The 17,216-nt window shown below is 47.0% G+C and overlaps 3 protein-coding genes across 3 annotated transcripts; all 3 read left to right on the forward strand.

Annotated features, from left to right (window-relative positions):
- Nucleotides 1-1,441: 1,441 nt before the first annotated feature.
- On the forward strand, nt 1,442-6,775 carry BBBOND_0002360 (hypothetical protein, conserved; the record flags this gene model as incomplete). The annotated part of the gene is made up of 1 exon (XM_012915076.1): nt 1,442-6,775. One exon carries the CDS (start codon nt 1,442-1,444, stop codon nt 6,773-6,775), a length of 5,334 nt encoding a protein of 1,777 aa, XP_012770530.1.
- A 2,898-nt stretch (nt 6,776-9,673) lies between these two features.
- On the forward strand, nt 9,674-10,312 carry BBBOND_0002370 (hypothetical protein, conserved; the record flags this gene model as incomplete). Its single annotated transcript, XM_012915077.1, has 1 exon — nt 9,674-10,312. The coding sequence occupies one exon, from the start codon at nt 9,674-9,676 to the stop codon at nt 10,310-10,312; it is 639 nt and encodes a 212-aa protein (XP_012770531.1).
- Nucleotides 10,313-10,390: 78 nt separating this feature from the next.
- BBBOND_0002380 (hypothetical protein, conserved) lies at nt 10,391-14,848 on the forward strand (the record flags this gene model as incomplete). The annotated part of the gene is made up of 1 exon (XM_012915078.1): nt 10,391-14,848. The coding sequence occupies one exon, from the start codon at nt 10,391-10,393 to the stop codon at nt 14,846-14,848; it is 4,458 nt and encodes a 1,485-aa protein (XP_012770532.1).
- Nucleotides 14,849-17,216: the final 2,368 nt, after the last annotated feature.

A 17,216-nucleotide genomic window follows, 5' to 3' on the forward strand; every position in this document is an offset into this window, starting at 1 on the left:
ATGACATGGTTACGGCAGCGATGACATGGTCACGGCAGCGATGACATGGTCTCGGCAGCGATGACATGGTTATGGACACGGCAGCAAGGACATGGTCACGGCAGCGATGACATGGTCACGGCAGCGATGACATGGCTACGGCAGCGATGACATGGTTACGGCAGCGATGGCATGGACACGGCAGCGATGACATGGTTACGGCAGCGATGACATGGTCACGGCAGCGATGACATGGTTACGGCAGCGATGACATGGTCACGGCAGCGATGACATGGTCACGGCAGCGATGAGATGGACACGGCAGCGATGACATGGTACGGCAGCGATGACATGGTTATGGACACGGCAGCAAGGACATGGTCACGGCAGCGATGACATGGTCACGGCAGCGATGACATGGCTACGGCAGCGATGACATGGCTACGGCAGCGATGACATGGTTACGGCAGCGATGGCATGGACACGGCAGCGATGACATGGTTACGGCAGCGATGACATGGTCACGGCAGCGATGACATGGTTACGGCAGCGATGACATGGTCACGGCAGCGATGACATGGTCATAAGTGGTGATTATTATCCACTCTACATCGCTCCCTAACCCACTCTACATCGCCCCTTTATCCACTCTACATCGCTCCCTAACCCACTCTACATCGCCCCTTTAGCCACTCGACATCGCCTCTAACCCACTCCACATCGCCCCTTTAGCCACTCCACATCGCCTCTAACCCACTCCACATCGCCCCTCTATCCACTCTACATCGCTCCTTTACCCATCTTACATCGCTCCTTATCCACTTTACATCGCTCCCTAACCCACTCTACATCGTTCCCTTATCCACTCTACATCGCCCCTTTACCCATCTTACATCGCTCCTTATCCACTCTACATCGCTCCCTAACCCACTCTACATCGCTCCCTAACCCACTCTACATCGCCCCTTTATCTACTCTACATCGCCCTTTAACCCACTCTACATCGCCCCTTTACCCACCTTACATCGCTCCTTAACCCACTCTACATCGCCCCTTTATCCACCTACATCGCCCCTTTACCCACTCTACATCGCCCTTTACCCACCTTACATCGCCCCTTGACCCACTCTACATCGCCTCTTTACCCACTCTACATCGCCCCTTAATCCACTCTACATCGCCCCTTAACCCACTCTACATTGCCCCTTTACCCACTCCACATCGCCCCTTTATCCACTCCACATCGCCCCTTTATCCACTCTACATCGCCCCTTATCCACTCTACATCGCCCCTTTATGCACTCTACATCGCTCCCTTATCCACTCTACATCGCTCCTTTACTTCCTCGAATCCGAAAAAAATAAACTTTCTTGCCCCTTCAAATACTCTGATAAAGAGACTTACTGTCAGTACTACGAGAAGAAAATTGACAAAGCTCCTAAGAAACCTGGAGAATCTGAAATGTCAAGTGATGCTCTTGTAAAACAAAATTTGAATCTTAGCGTGTTGAAAAAATGCCTCGAAGATTGTAAAAAACAGCACGGCAAATATCCTGAGAACCCTGCCATAAAGGACATTGAGTCCAAGTTGTCTCAGCTTGAAAAGCTTGAAGAAAGTCTTACTGGATTGACTAAAGAAGAGAATTGCAAAGATCTTTTAGAGAATCTTTGTGACGGCCTTCAGACTTTCCTCGGCTTCAACTCTGCTTCCAAAGGCTACGACGGCAGTGGTATTGTCTACTCTGACCTTGATAGGCTGTGTGATGCGGTGATGGGATTTTTGTATCAGGTGCTTAAGGATGTCAGCGAGAAACAGCCTTACAATGTGGGTAAAAATAGGTTAAATGAAGCAATGGAAAAAATAAAAAGCGCCAGGTGGAAGGGTCATGGAGGCCTTAATGATATCATTGCATATGTTGTCAGCCGGGTGTCCTCATATAATACAAATGTCGTGAGCTACAATGGCAGAGTAAAAAAACCAATTAATGAGTTATTAGGCCATGTACAAAATGATATTCCAAAAGAAATTAAGATTATTCCGGAAGATAAAGAACTTGAGCAGTTAGGTAATGATGTTGAACGAAAAATTAGGCCAACTGAAGAGTTAGCCAAGACGTATGTTAAATACGGTAAAAGCTTTGCAATATCAATGAGTAAAATTTCTGAACAAATCAGAACTCTTAATAGTGACTTGCGAGTGAAAATCGATCAAGCAAGCAAAAATATAAAACACGAGACTAAGCGTCTAGAAGACGTGTCATCGAAAGAAGAACATCACATGAAAGTAATTGAAAAGCACATCAAAGAATTGCTGACGAACTGTAATAGCTGCGTTAATGATAAGATATGCAAAGATGTCGCTGAGTTCGTGAAACTCTTGAAAGATAAGGTGTCGAAAATTCGGCAGAAACTTGACGAGATAGACAGAAATTTATATAAGTATGTTAAAGATCTGCAGGAGTGGATTGATAAGGCTGATAAAATTGTGAAACGTGGAATATTTGAGACCGAAGACATTGAGAAAAAAGGTATTGGAAAGGATAAGCAGGATAAACTTAAAGCAGTTGCAAAAGCGCTGAATGACAGGGGTATTGTGCTACTAAATTATATTAACGATATGAAAAAACAGATCGCGGAGAACGTAAAAGCAGCGCTCACGCAGGTGAAAGAGATGGACGGGAAGCTGAAAGAGGATTTGTACAAAGTAAAGAAAGCGATAGAAGCCCAGGTTGCCAAAATTAAGGAGGCGATAGGAAAGCTGTATGATGTGGTTAAGAATGGACAACCCGATGAAGGAACAAATGATCAGACTATTGCAGGAGTTATCGGGGAGATTCACAGTAAGGTTAAAAATTTTACGGGAAATAAAGGAGGAAGAACGGCGGCAACAGATGGTCTTACAGGTATTATAAGCGGTGTGAGGTGGAAGTACGCAAAGAATTTCGAGACCAGATTCACGAAAGCTATCAGCGACATAGTCACGGGAATCGTGGAAAGCGAGGGTGTCAAACAGTTGCTTAGGTCTCATATTGATGGTAACTCAGGGTACCTTGATGACAGCAAAGTCAACGGTAAGAATACAGATGCTAAAATAATGAAACTAGGGAGTATTATTGTGCAGCATTTAACGTCTGATCTGAATACTCTACCATCTCCTAAATCGGAGCTTGGAACGAAAGATAATGTAGATGGGAATATGTCAGACATTTCGAGTTATCTTACATCCTACGCCACTCAAGTAACGAGCAGACATTCTGTAGTTGCGAAATTGATTGGCGATCATATTAAGAATGCAAACAATGCAACTCATTATAACAACTATTATCTCGAACGCGTCGTTGGCACTGTTTTCGCTGCACTGCATAAAGCCACAGCGAAAGCAGGAGAAGAGCTTACTCAGTTCATCACATTGTCACAAATTAGCAAACTTAAGCCGGCTTTAGATGCTGGTGAACTGCTCCAGGGGCATCTTAACGCGGCGACTACAAACAAAAAGCCTGCTAAGCTCGTCGACGACGCTATCTCGGAAATGAGCAACGTTGCTACGAATCACATTGGAAAGGATACGCTTGCAGGTGTAGGTAATTCAGGTGATAGAATTTCATCGCTTGGTGAGCAAGCATTTGTAGAATACAAAAAGTATGTATCTCAAGAAAGTCTTCCGCTCTTAGACAATAACATAGACAACCTAGGCGGCACCCTTACAGCTGCTATCAAGAAAATCCGAGACGATGCCTCACCACACGACGTTACTCCCACCAAAAATGATCTTGAAAAGTGGTCCGGCGAAATCACATCCAACCTCGAGTCCCTTTTAACATCCGTCTCGGAGAAAGGAAAGGCTGTGAGTAACCATTTGAGAGACCTCCAAAAACAGATTTCTAAGGGTGATGATAGCAATGGCCTCCAAGACATTCAGAAGCGGCTCAGCTACCTGCAGAAAGCAATTGAAGGTGGACCCCTTAAATTGGCCGACGACTTCCTAAAAGGAGTTGACCCATCCCGTAACAAATACGTCAAGCAACTTCAACAATTCGTCGACTCCGAGATAACGACCGTAAAAAATAGAATCACATCTGAAGTCCGCAAACACTACATCTCCACCATCCGCGAACTGCTGACCGATTATGCCCAAAAGGTTCAGAGCGAGTTGAACAAACTGCCCGAAGAGATCGACGATGATCTGAGAAGGGGCTACAAAGGCTTCGTGAAAAAGATGGAAACGCATCTCCTGCCGGAACTCACCATACCGCCAAACACCCCGCTCAAGGACGCCGCGTCTACCCTCAAGTCCAAGCTCACCGCTTTCATGGAACAACTGCAAAATCAAGCGGATTTCAAGAAATCATTCGAGACCGTCAAACCGTCCCACACTGCTATCCTCGAGTTACTTCAGCAGCTTAACGACTCCAAGCACTTCGGCCACCTCGTCCCTCCCAGGGTCAATGCTCTGCTCGATAGGCTCGGTGAGCTGTCGCCTAAGAAGTACAAGGAAGAGGCACAACCCATGCTGGACACGCTGAAGGTAGGGTACGGAGCGTTCTGCACTGAACTCGGAAAGGCATACGTGAGCCGTTACTCGGGGCAAACTGTTGAGTGGACGGAAACTGGTCTTAGCACCGGTTTAACACAAAACGCACATAGATGCGCTAAAATATTCTTGACCGCTTTTTCCACAATTTACGATGCTGTGCATGACTTGAGGATAAATTGCAACAGTCTGAAGGGTCACCAAATTCACTCGACCTCTGATCTCGGCAGGTTGTTCCTACGGCACGGCTTCAGAGTGTCAGACGGCGACAAACAACACTGGGAGCTGCAGAACAAGGACGTCATAAACGGCGAATACGTCCTTAAGAGAATCAGTTTTAGGGTCGATGGTGCGAAAGACAACGAGCATCTTAAGGAGTGCGAATCGAATAAACGCAAGTCTAACGTCCTCTTTAATCTTTTTGACATTCTCAAATGCATTCTTTATCACATAGACAAGTACAACGAAACGTGTCACATCGCTATACTCCCCAAACCTAGAACGCCATGTACCGTTTTCGAGATGCTGGTGTGGCTTTCAGGGCTCACTTACACTTCCGCGTACCAGGCGCTGCTATCAGACGGGTTCACCAACGTGCTTGATAATCCGGATACGCCGCTTGCTGGCGACGGAGAGATCACCGTATTTGACATCGAGAAGTCATACCTGGAGGCGCACCCGCAGAAGATCACGTATAAGAACATATGCAAGGTACTGGACTACCTTTGTTCGAAATCGTACGATTTGCTCACTACCGTTGTTGGCCACGGCAACGCGGCGACATTCTACGCTTGCGACTATTCGAATAACACGCTGAATCTGTACTACCCGAGCTCCGGCGAAGATTGTTTGCAGATGTTGCTTGACTTCCTGCGCAGAATTTTGCAGCCGCTCAGATATTTGTTTGAACGATGCAGCGTCGCAGACAAGAACTACGGATGGGCCGACTGCCACTACGGTAAGGACGTACCTACAACGAAATCGCACTGCAACATCAAGCCAACGGACGAAGCAGCGTGCCTACCAAACTGTCAACCAAACTGCGAACCAAATTGTCAACCAACATCGCCATTGATGAACTACCTCAGTGACTCTCTACTCGGTTATCTGCCGCACAGATTGGAGTCTGTTGGATGCAAATCTAAATGCTCCACTTGCCCCTCCACTTCTAGGCTGGGAATGCCGTGCGTCACACCGCTGGGTTTCAGAGCGTTTTCTGGGTCGACCAAAACAGGCCGTCAGCTATGTGAGATGATTCGCGAATTCTTAGGTAGTGGCGTGATTTCATCCTTGCTCGGCTTGTCACCAACTCCGCCGAAAACGCTGCCAGAGCATTTCGGTTTCGGGTTAAGCTTGGTTAATAAGTGGGTCAAAGTTGCATCTTATATTACTGATGCAGGTATAAAACCAGTATCACAAAGTAAGATTGAAGCATCTATTCAGAAACTCTCCATTAAGCTCTACACTGACACGGGTAAGCTTACCAATGTACTTCGTGACGCTTATGGCAACAGTCAGCATGAGCACGAAGGCGTGAATCATCTCGAAGTCTATGCCGATGTATCTAGCCTATGCATGACTAGAAGTTGCGAGGACAGTCATATGCGCTGTGCTCCATACCTATCCACTTTGTGTTCGGACACGTATCAATACCTTGTTCATAAGAACTTTGCCACGTACCTTACATGGGCTGTCTATCTACCGTGGGATTTCTGGACTCAACTCAACAATTTGTGTAACGCGTTCAAGAATATTTTCTGCCAAGACTGGGGATGTCATACGTGTCTGCGTGCTGACAAATGCAAGCGTGGACAGCATGGCCTCGTCGAGAAGGTGGACAAACAACCTGACAAGCCTCATTGCAAGTGTCCATCGATGGTTCAGTGCAAGGGTGTGTCCGCAACATTGTACCAGTTCGGTTTCAGTTTTGGTAACGCGGCAACACTAAATGATACGACATCGGCTAAGAAGTGTTCTGATTTCTGCTCTCAGCTGGATAAAGTGTTGAAATCGGAATATTTCAAAAAGCTATTCACGGAATGTGACAACTTCATTTGGACTATCAGAGAACCGTTCACCTACTTGGTTCTGGCACTCTGGTCGCTGTCCCTCTTCTACCTCATCTGCGTAATGGTTGGCAGACTGGATGTGCTCCACATACGCTCACACCTGAGGATACCGTCGTCGCACAGGATAACGGCGCAGTCATTGTTGGCTGCTGCGCAAGTCGGAAGGCTTGCCAAGATATCGTACCTGCAGCCGTGATCATATTCACGTTTGTAATTCACAGCAACTCACGTAACTACTCACTTAGCGAATCACCTACTCACCTAACCGACAAACGTAGTCTAATGTCTCGAATTACTCTAGCGGCGATCTGTGAAGTAAATAGCACCTAGATTAGGTTATGACTGATAGACAAGGTAACGTGTTAAGCTACCACCCAGGCAAAGTGCTGAGCTAGCACCCAGGCAAAGTGGTAACCTAGCAACCAGGCAAAGTGCTGAGCTGGCAACCAGGCAAAGTGCTGAGCAAGCAACCAGGCAAAGTGCTGACCTAGCGAGCAAGCTAAGTGCTAACCTAGCACCCAGGCAAAGTGCTAAGCTAGCAACCAGGCAAAGTGCTAAGCTAGCAACCAGGCAAAGTGGTAAGCAAGCAACCAGGCAAAGTGGCGACCTAGCACCCAGGCAACGTGTTGACCTAGCCACCGGGCTAAGTGCTAAGCTAGCAACCAGGCAAAGTGCTGACCTAGCGAGCAAGCTAAGTGCTAACCTAGCACCCAGGCAAAGTGCTAAGCTAGCAACCAGGCAAAGTGCTAAGATAGCATCCAGACAACGTGTTGACCTAGCAGCCGGGCAAAGTGCTAACCTAGCACCCAGGCAAAGTGCTAACCTAGCACCCAGGCAAAGTGTTAAGCTGGCGGATGAACCGTAATTTGGTTGTTGCGTTGAGTTACGCGTTGACTGTGAGAGGCATCCGCGTTGCCCATTGAGTGAGTGTCACGTGTGGCTGGGTGATTGGTCGCTAACGTAGGCGGCCGTGAAGGCCGCGGCGGGTGACGTAAGTCGTGTGTTGCGAGTCACTGGCAGGGTGGCGTAATCCGCGTTGGCCTCGTTAAGTAGCATTTATAGGCAGCGATGTAGCGATTGTTTATATCACATTTGGGCACGTAGCCGACACGCTCCGCCAGTATGGCGCCGATAACGCGGCTCGTAGCACGGTGCTGCTGCACTGTGGGAGTTGTGCGCACGGGTCGCTGCAATTTTTATGGCGTTGCGAATGGTGAATAATTTAGAGTGACAGTTGGTGCTGATCACATGCGTCGCGTCAGGGCATCTGTGGTATCCCGGGCAGCGTGGGTGTCGGCGGCCAGGGCTGGGGGGATACAGGGGTGAGGGGAGGTGTTGATGAGGGGACTGGGAGCGGCAGTGGTAGTGTTGCAGTTGGTGAGTGCTGCTTAGGTGATCGATATGCCAGCAGGTTGAGGGGACTGGGAGCGGCAGTGGTAGTGTTGCAGTTGGTGAGTGCGTTGCTTAAGTGATTGATGTTAGCAGGTTGAGGGGACTGGGAGGGGCAGTGGTAGTGTTGCAGTTGGTGAGTGCTGCTTGAGTGATTGATATGCTTGCAGGCTGAGGGGAATGGGCGCGGCAGTGGTAGTGTTGCAGTTGGTGAGTGCGTTGCTAGGTGATCGATATGCCAGCAGGTTGAGGGGACTGGGAGCGGCAGTGGTAGTGTTGCAGTTGGTGAGTGCGTTGCTAGGTGATCGATATGCCAGCAGGTTGAGTGGACTGGGAGGGGAAGATGGCGACGTGTAAGTGCGGCAAAAAGTGTACGGGGAATAATTGTTATTGCTGTTACTTGTGTTGTAAACAATGTAGTTCATGCTTTTCTCAATGTCGTACGTTTTACCAAGCTCGCTACGGGGGAGCGGAATGTGATCCTGATGGATGTAAAGAGTGTGACACTATGAGTTGTGTATGTAACTGTTGTCTACGCAAGAAAGCTAAAAATTCCCGTCAACAACTTGCCGCCAGTCGAGAGCTGTCTTCTACTTCTCTTCCCTCCGGTCATCCTCTTGCGGAGCTTCACACCTCCGGTCTACAGCCTTCCGTCGCTGACTCAGCATTTTCCCCCGCCCCTTACATCATTGCCCCCGTCGCCCTAATCATCGTCGTCATTTGCGTCATGATCTACTTCCGCGTCCGGCCGTTCCACAGGGTGCGGTATCTACTGCGCAGCTAATCACAACAACCTGATCGGCAACTGACATCTAATGTTATAGACAGAGTAATGATTGCGTTGATGACCAATCACATGAGCAGCGAGGTGACCAATGCCTCGACCAAAGTGCTGCCCAATGTGCTGACCAACGTGCTGACCAATGTGTTGGCTAAGGTGCTGACCAAAGTGCTGACCAATGCCGTGACCAGAGTGGTGACCAACGTGTTGACCAAGGTGGTGACCAAGGTGGTGACCAATGCCATGACCAGAGTGGTGACCAAACACATGACCAACGTGATGACCAAGCACCTGACCAAGTTGATGGTTACGGCAGCGATGACATGGACACGGCAGCGATGACATGGACACGGCAGCGATGAGGTGGTCACGGCAGCGATGACATGGACACGGCAGCGATGACAGTGGTGACCAAAGTGGTAATTATTATGCACTCCACATCGCTCCTTAACCCACTCTACATCGCCCCTTTATCCACTCTTCATCGCTCATAACCCACTCCACATCGCTCCCTAATCCACTCTACATCGCCCCTTTATCCACTCTAAATCGCTCCCTAACCCACTCTACATCGCCCCTTTATCCCCTCTTCATCGCTCCCTAACCCACTCTACATCCCTTGAATTACTTCGCCATAATACCGCTATGACCTTCTTAAACCATAGCAATAACTTGTGCCTTGTCACCCTTCACTTCCCCACTTCCACCTCTTGCCAATGCCCTGACCATGTGCCGCCTAGGGAGCTTGACAAGAAATTTGACTAAATTTTGAACCTAAAAAATACCTCAAATAATGACCCTACTAACATCCGTAATAACCTCTGCACCGGCCTCGAAACTTTCCTCGGCTTCAACAAAGACTCCAAAGGCTACGACGGCACTGGGATTGTGTACTCCGACGTTGACAGGCTGTGTGATGCAGTGATGGGATTTTTGCTTAGCTGCCTGGAGGGAAGTATAGACCTATTAAAACATTACAATCCTGATATAGTAAATACAATTCACGCTTTAAAATCTTCGATAGGCAAGGGACGTGGCGTTTCGGGATTTGCCACTGCCATTGAGAAGGTTAAGAGCGGGCTGCAGGGGTATGAGAGTGGACTTAGTAATAGAAGCCAGCAGGTTGTTGGGGATCTAACGGCTATAAAGCATAACATCGGTAATTTAAATAAACAATTGAAAGAAATGCATGATAGGAAATTGTCTGGACAGTTAGCTGTCATTTCGCAAAACGCAAAATTTTTTGTGACCATGGCAGATAAGACGGAGACAGACGGTAAAGAGTTGGATGAGGGTCTGAGAAATAGATTAGAGAAAAGTGTAAGTTTGGTAAAACAGGGCGCTGATAACTTTAAAAAAATAAACAATAACAGCAAGCTTCAACATCAAGCTGAATTTGTAGACAAAGCTCTCACGACTCAACAAAGTGTTTTGCGAAGCGCCATTGAATATGAGACAAAATGTGTCCAGGAAACATTACATGAAAGTGTTGAACAGGTGCAGAGTGAGTTGGCAGCCATTAGAACTGCGAAATTGAAAACAGAGATGAGGAAGCTCAGGTAAGCTCTCCATGAGACCAAAAACGAATTTAACGCTTTGTTAAAAAAATTTGATGCGTCGTATAGAAGCAGAATTTGTCAAATGTTTGTCGAGTTAACAGACAAATCGAGGGCTATCAAACGTGGGAGTGAAGGCAATGATCCGTCTCAGCTCCGAAAGGAAATTGAGCAAATTATGTCAGCGGTCAAGGATATTGGTCACGAATTAGGCAGCCATGTTCTAACTTTGGATGCATGGATTTCAGATGCGGAACAAAAACGTGAAGCGGCGCACAGCAAGGCACAGACTGTTTTTGTTGCTTTGGATAACGGAACTAGGCAAGGTGGTGATAAAAAGACGAAACTTGGCAAACATATTAAAAATATTGGAGACGCGCAAAAGACGATCTCGGCCACAAATGAGGCCCTAAAAACTGAGGCTGCTAAATTAGAGCTGTGGAAAACTGAGGCAACCAAGGTTGTTCAGGAAGCAGGGCGGAAGTGTTCCGCTGTTGTTGCTGCACTAAACAAGACAGCAGAACCGATATTCAACACGAAGTTTCAGGAAATTAAGCAGAAGGCGCAACAGATTGACAGCGCACATACCGTGGCGAAGCAGAAACTTACAGAGGTTGCTAAAAAAGCCAGCGCCGCCTACGCAAAGTTACAAAACATTAGTAGTGAGGTTAGAGGGCAAATTCAAGGAAAAGTGGTGGATGCTCTACGTAGCCTCAAGGCTGCGTTGCAAAATAAGGACCGGGAGCTTAGAACGCAGATCGAAAAGCAGGGAAAAGGTAAAAAGTGTGTCATATCAGGCTTCGGAGGTGACAAGCACACAGATATAACCAACATCAAAGGGGAAAACGTCATAAAGCCATGGCTTGAAGATATTGCTGTATCACTTAATGGACCACTCGAAGAGGCTGCTCGTTCCGGTGTGGATGCTCTTCAGCAGCACATTTTAAAAGAAGCCACGGTGCAGGCACTTCAAAACTCCGACACGGCAATCCTGGTTAACGGAGCCGAAATAAACACACAATCTTCAGATATTCAAGTAGCAGTGGCAGCAATTGAGTCTCAGCTAAACACTATATCCGAAATGGTTGAACAGACGCACAAAAATAATGATATTAAAGACTATTTGACAGATTTAGAGATGCTCATTGAAACCACGAATGAGGAAAAGTATACGCTACAAGCACAGTATACGCATAATAACATCCAGGTTTACGGCCTCTCAAAAATCTACAGTGGACTCTGCTATCGACAAAAACAATTAGAAACGCCCATCAGCACAATCGCTTCATCTATCGACGAAATTACCAACGAACTTTCAAGACTTCGAAATGAGCTGAAGCATTCAACCGGTAATGACATAATTTTGACTTTGCAACAGATGGAAAGGCGCATTGGTCATGCAACCAACAGTCCCAACAGTCTTTCACATCTCAAAACTGAGATTGGAAAATTGCAAGAAGACCAATTGTCTAACAACGTAGACGGTAAAATTCAAAGAGTCATCACAGCAGCGCTATCGACGGTGACGGCGGTCGAAGACCTACCTGTTGCAGTTGAAGCTGCAAGAAATGTTGCAGACGGTCTAATGGTTAACTTGGAGCAGCGCATCAAATCTCTGTATGAAAAAGTAGTGGCCATTGACCCAGTAGTGAATAGCGCTGAACAAGTCATGACGCAGTGTATATTAGATATTGAAGGTAGATTAGCTCACGCTAAAGAAAATGTTACCGATGCCGTCATACAACTCAGAACCAAACTACTCGATCTCTTCAACACCGCCTTCGCCGCCCTCACCCACCAAGTCCAATCCCTCTTCGCGAAGCAGAAGCAGGCCGAGCTCGCCGCGCTGGAGAACGTTGTCACGGAGCAGTTGCGGGAGATTGAGAGGGTTATTGAGGAGGATAGGGGTAGCGGGGTGAAGGGTTTCTTGAGCAACGTAATGGAGAGAATTGAAGAAGAATTTCTAGATCCATTACCATCTTTGCCCAGACTTGATAAAACCATCACCCTCGATAAATTGGCCGGGAGAACAAAATTATTTTTACACGCACTTTTCATGTACGTCGAGGGGCAAGTGAAAGATTTGGTTCCAAGTGACGACCCAAATCAGCCTTCAACTCCAACCGCAAATAATCAATCTCGTCAAGTTGCCAAAATTAGAGATAACCTCAACACATTACTTGGTTCACTGACTCACTTCAACAAAATATCAAGTAGCCGCCTTAAGCACCTTAAACAGTCACACGCCAACTTGACGCCTGCTAGGTTTGACGGTAACAATAACCGTCTGCTTGACCTCGTTAGAGACGGGGTGGGAGGCTTCATTTCTGAGTTGGAGTATGCCTATGTCAGTGCGTACTCTAAGCAACAGTGGGAGAAAGAGCATTCAACAAAGTACGCTAAGATAGGTTTGACGATAATTCCCACGCTATATGAGTCGTTAATGGAGCTACAAAATGGGCTTCTAAAAAAAGAAAAGGCATGGGATGCTGAACGCCTCTATTATTCTGACTCCGACCAGAATCCTCTTGGTGAATACTTCTACCATCACGGTTACCAAGTGCCTAAAAGTGCAGAGATCAGCGACGGTGAATTGAAAAACAAGTCAGACTTTTGCGGCTCGGATATAATCGTTCTGATTAATAGCGTAGATCATAAGTGGTTCAATACGACGAAACCAGTCATATTCCGCGGTATTACTGAGAATGATGACGTTACTATCGAACAAGAGGATGACAACGGTGTATTACAAAAACTTCATGACTGTCTCGTACTATACTCTAGAGTCTGCCACCTCACGCACGTCGCATCACCTAAGGCGCCGTGTTCCGTCTATGAAATGTTGTGTTGGCTTACAGGCCTCCAGTTTAATTCTGTATTCAATCCACTTCTGAATCATGTTAAAGCACTTTTCATGGCACCCGTTGCTCCAAACTCATCGGAGAAAATGCTGAAACCCATAAACGCCTATCCAAAAGAGTTTTCGCTCAGCGACGTTAGTTCTGCTGTAGATCACATCTGTTCATATGCGTATGCGTTGCTAACCACCATCCTAGGAACTGGCGACGCACTTACTGTGTACGCTTGTGATTTTTCTAATAACACTTTCAGATTCAAATACCCTGTCAGTGGTGAGGACTGTCTCGACATGTTGCTTGATATATTACGTAGACTATTACCAACACTTCAATTTGTATATCGCCAATGTAGATTGACTACCGAACATTACGGCTGGTCCGACTGCAAGTACGGTAAGGATGTCGCGTCGTCCAAACAGCCATGCGAAAATCATTCAAGCGATGAATCAACGTGCGAACCAAATTACCAAGCAAACTGCCAACCTACGTGCCAACCAACATCGCCGCTGATGAGCTATCTGAATGACTGTTTACCTGGGCACTTACCACACCAACTCATTAGAATCGGCTGCAAGTACGAGTGCTCCACATGCCCGACCACGTCAAAAAAAGGTATGCCGTGTCTCACTCCGCTTGGCTTTAAGGCTTTTTCCGGATCAACAAAGAGAGGCGTAGATATTTCGAACGCCCTTCAATATTTCTTTGCTTGCGACAACATTCGTGCAATATTCAGCCTGGCTCCCAGACCACCTGTTACGTTGCCCGAACATTTCGAATTTGCGTTGTGTTTAGTTAGGGAATGGAATACACCAAAATCTGAAATAAACGCTCTCCAAACAAAATTCGAAACACTAATCGAGGATACGTCCATGTGGTTGGTTAGTGACACAGGAGAGCTCACAAATGCTTTCATAAACGCCTACGGCTCTGCACCCAGCACGAGGCCACGAGTACACACAAATACAGAACACTCTGATGTCGCTAGTCTGTGTCTAGGTAACAACACAAAGCCATGTGCCAATCAGTCATGTGCTCCCTACCTTTTATCTCTTTGCACTGACTCCTACATGTACCTTGCCCACAAACATTCCGATACCTACTTATCGTGGGCAGTTTATCTGCCATGGACATTTTGGAACTATCTTTACAATTTGTATCAGGCTTTCTGCAATATTGCCTGTCGGGATTGGGGATGCCGATCATGTTTACAGAACGACAAGTGCAGACGCGGACAGCATGGTCATAGCTACAAAGAAGAGGGGAAACCTGAGCAAACACATTGTCAATGCCAATCCATAGTAACCTGTAAGGGCGTGTCACCAACGTTCTATGGTTATGGATTTACGTTCGGTAATGCATGGGAGTTGAACCGTAGAAAGTTTGAAATCAAATGTTCAAAGTTCTGCGCACAGTTGCATAAAGTCTTAAAGTCTGATCACTTCTGTAATTTATTTACACAGTGCGACGAATTCCTCTTCAAGATCCGCGCACCATTCATATGGCTGAATGTATCCCTCTGGCTCCTCTCTTTATTGTACCTCCTCCACATCATGGTCGTCCGCCTCGACCTGCTCCACATCAAATCGCATTTGCATAGTCCCTCATCACATCGCATAGCTGCTCAATCACTACTTGCTGCCGCACGTGTTAACAAGCTTAACAGAGTGTTTTATCTGCAACCATAATCGTACTCACGTGTTTACTGTCTACACTCACCTAGCATCACCTACTCACCTAACTCATGAATTGTGCTTTAATCTGTTGCATCACTCATTAATCGTTGTATGTGATTGTGTAGTAGTTCACTAAAGTGCTGACCAAAGTGCTGAACAAGGTGCTGACCAATGCCATGACCAACGTGCTGACCAACGTGTTGACCAATGCCATGACCAGAGTGGTGACCAATGCCATGACCAAAGTGCTGACCAATTTGCTGACCAAAGCCATAAGCAAGGTGGTGACCAATGTGCTGACCAAGCACCTGACCAAGGTGTTGAACAATGCCATGACCAAAGTGGTGACCAATGCCATGACCAAAGTGGTGACCAAGTTAATGGTCACGGCAGCGATGACATGGTCACGGCAGCGATGACATGGTGACCTAAGTGGTGATTATTATCCACTCTACATCGCCCCTTTATCCACTCTTCATCGCCCCATTACCCACTCCACATCGCCCCTTTGTCCACTCTACATCGCCCCTTTACTCACTCTACATCGCCCCTTAACCCACCCTTCATCGACCCTTTATCCACTCTACATCGCTCCCTAACCCACTCCACATCGCTCCCTAACCCACTCCACATCGCTCCTTCACCTTTTCTAATCGCTCCCTAACCCACTCTACATCGCTCCTTTACCCACTCTACATCGCCCCTTTATCCACTCAACATCGCCCCTTAACCCACTCTACATCGCCCCTTAATCCACTCCACATCGCCCCTTTATCCACTCTACATCGCTCCCTTATCCACTCTACATCGCTCCTTTGTCCACTCCACATCGCTCCCTTATCCACTCTACATCGCCCCTTTACCCACTCTACATCGCCCCTTAACCCACTCTACATCGCCCCTTAACCCACTCTACATCACTCCCTAACCCACTCCACATCGCTCCTTAACCCACTCTACATCGCTCCTTTACCCACTCTACATCGCTCCCTAACCCACTCTACATCGCCCCTCAATCCACTCTACATCGCCCCTTTACGCACTCTACATCGCCCCTTTACGCACTCTACATCGCCCCTTTACCCACTCTACATCGCCCCTTTACGCACTCTACATCGCCCTTTGTCCACTCTACATCGCTCCCTAACCCACTCTACATCGCCCCTTTATCCACTCTACATCGCTCCTTTATCCACTCTACATCGCTCCTTTATCCACTACACATCGCTCCCTAATCCACTCTACATCGCCCCTTTACCCACTCTACATCGCCCCTTAATCCACTCTACATCGCTCCTTAACCCACTCCACATCGCCCCTTAATCCACTCTACATCGCTCCTTAACCCACTCTACATCGCTCCTTAATCCACCTTACATCGCTCCCTAACCCACTCCACATCGCCCCTTTATCCACTCCACATCGCTCCTTATCCACTCTACATCGCTCCCTAACCCACTCTACATCGCTCCTTTATCCACTCTACATCGCCCCTTAACCCACTCCACATCGCTCCCTAATCCACTCTACATCGCCCCTTTACCCACTCTACATCGCTCCCTAACCCACTCCACATACCCCTTTACCCACTCTACATCGCCCCTTAACCCACTCTACATCGCTCCCTTACCCACTCTACATCGCTCCTTAACCCACTCCACATCGCTCCCTAATCCACTCTACATCGCCCTTTTATCCACTCCAAATCACTCGAATTACCTCGCCATAATACCGCTATGACCTCTTTAAACCTTTATAAAAACTTGCTGATACTGACCATTTTCTCACTGACGATGCTACTAGAAGAGCCTTGGATGACATTGACTCCAAGCTCATTAGCCTTGGTCACCTTGCTGGTCAACTTGGAGGATTTGTTGGTCAAAGTGAGAGTGTTAAGAAAGCCGTTATGTATGCTATTATCGCTAAATTAACAGTCATGAAGAGCTTAAAAATGATTACTCCTCTCATGTTACTAAGCTTTCTGAGTCTGTTAACTCTGCTGGCAAGGTGATGACACCGGTGTAATTGGTTCACTTCAACTTGAAGTGTCTAAAAAAATTGCCGAAAATACTTATCAAATTACGCCACTTAATAAGCCTAATAACCTTAATCATAACTCTTCTTCCCCCCTCTTCTCTGCTGGGCTAACCAATTTCATTCCAAATTGGAAGCTTTTGGAAAAATGGAGAAACTTTGGGGAATTTTGAACAATTCTAATAAAAAACACAATGAGCCCTAAAATCTCTTAATTAATTTATGTGACGGGCTCCAAAATTTTTCTCCGCTTCAACTCCTAAATCCAAGGCTACACTGGCCAGGGAATTGTGTACTCTGACTTGGAAAGGCCGTGTGATGCATGATGGGAATTTTTGATTGGTGT

This window comes from Babesia bigemina, scaffold Bbigscaff_65432 (genome assembly GCF_000981445.1).
Source record: "Babesia bigemina genome assembly Bbig001, scaffold Bbigscaff_65432".
Classification (NCBI taxonomy): domain Eukaryota; phylum Apicomplexa; class Aconoidasida; order Piroplasmida; family Babesiidae; genus Babesia; species Babesia bigemina.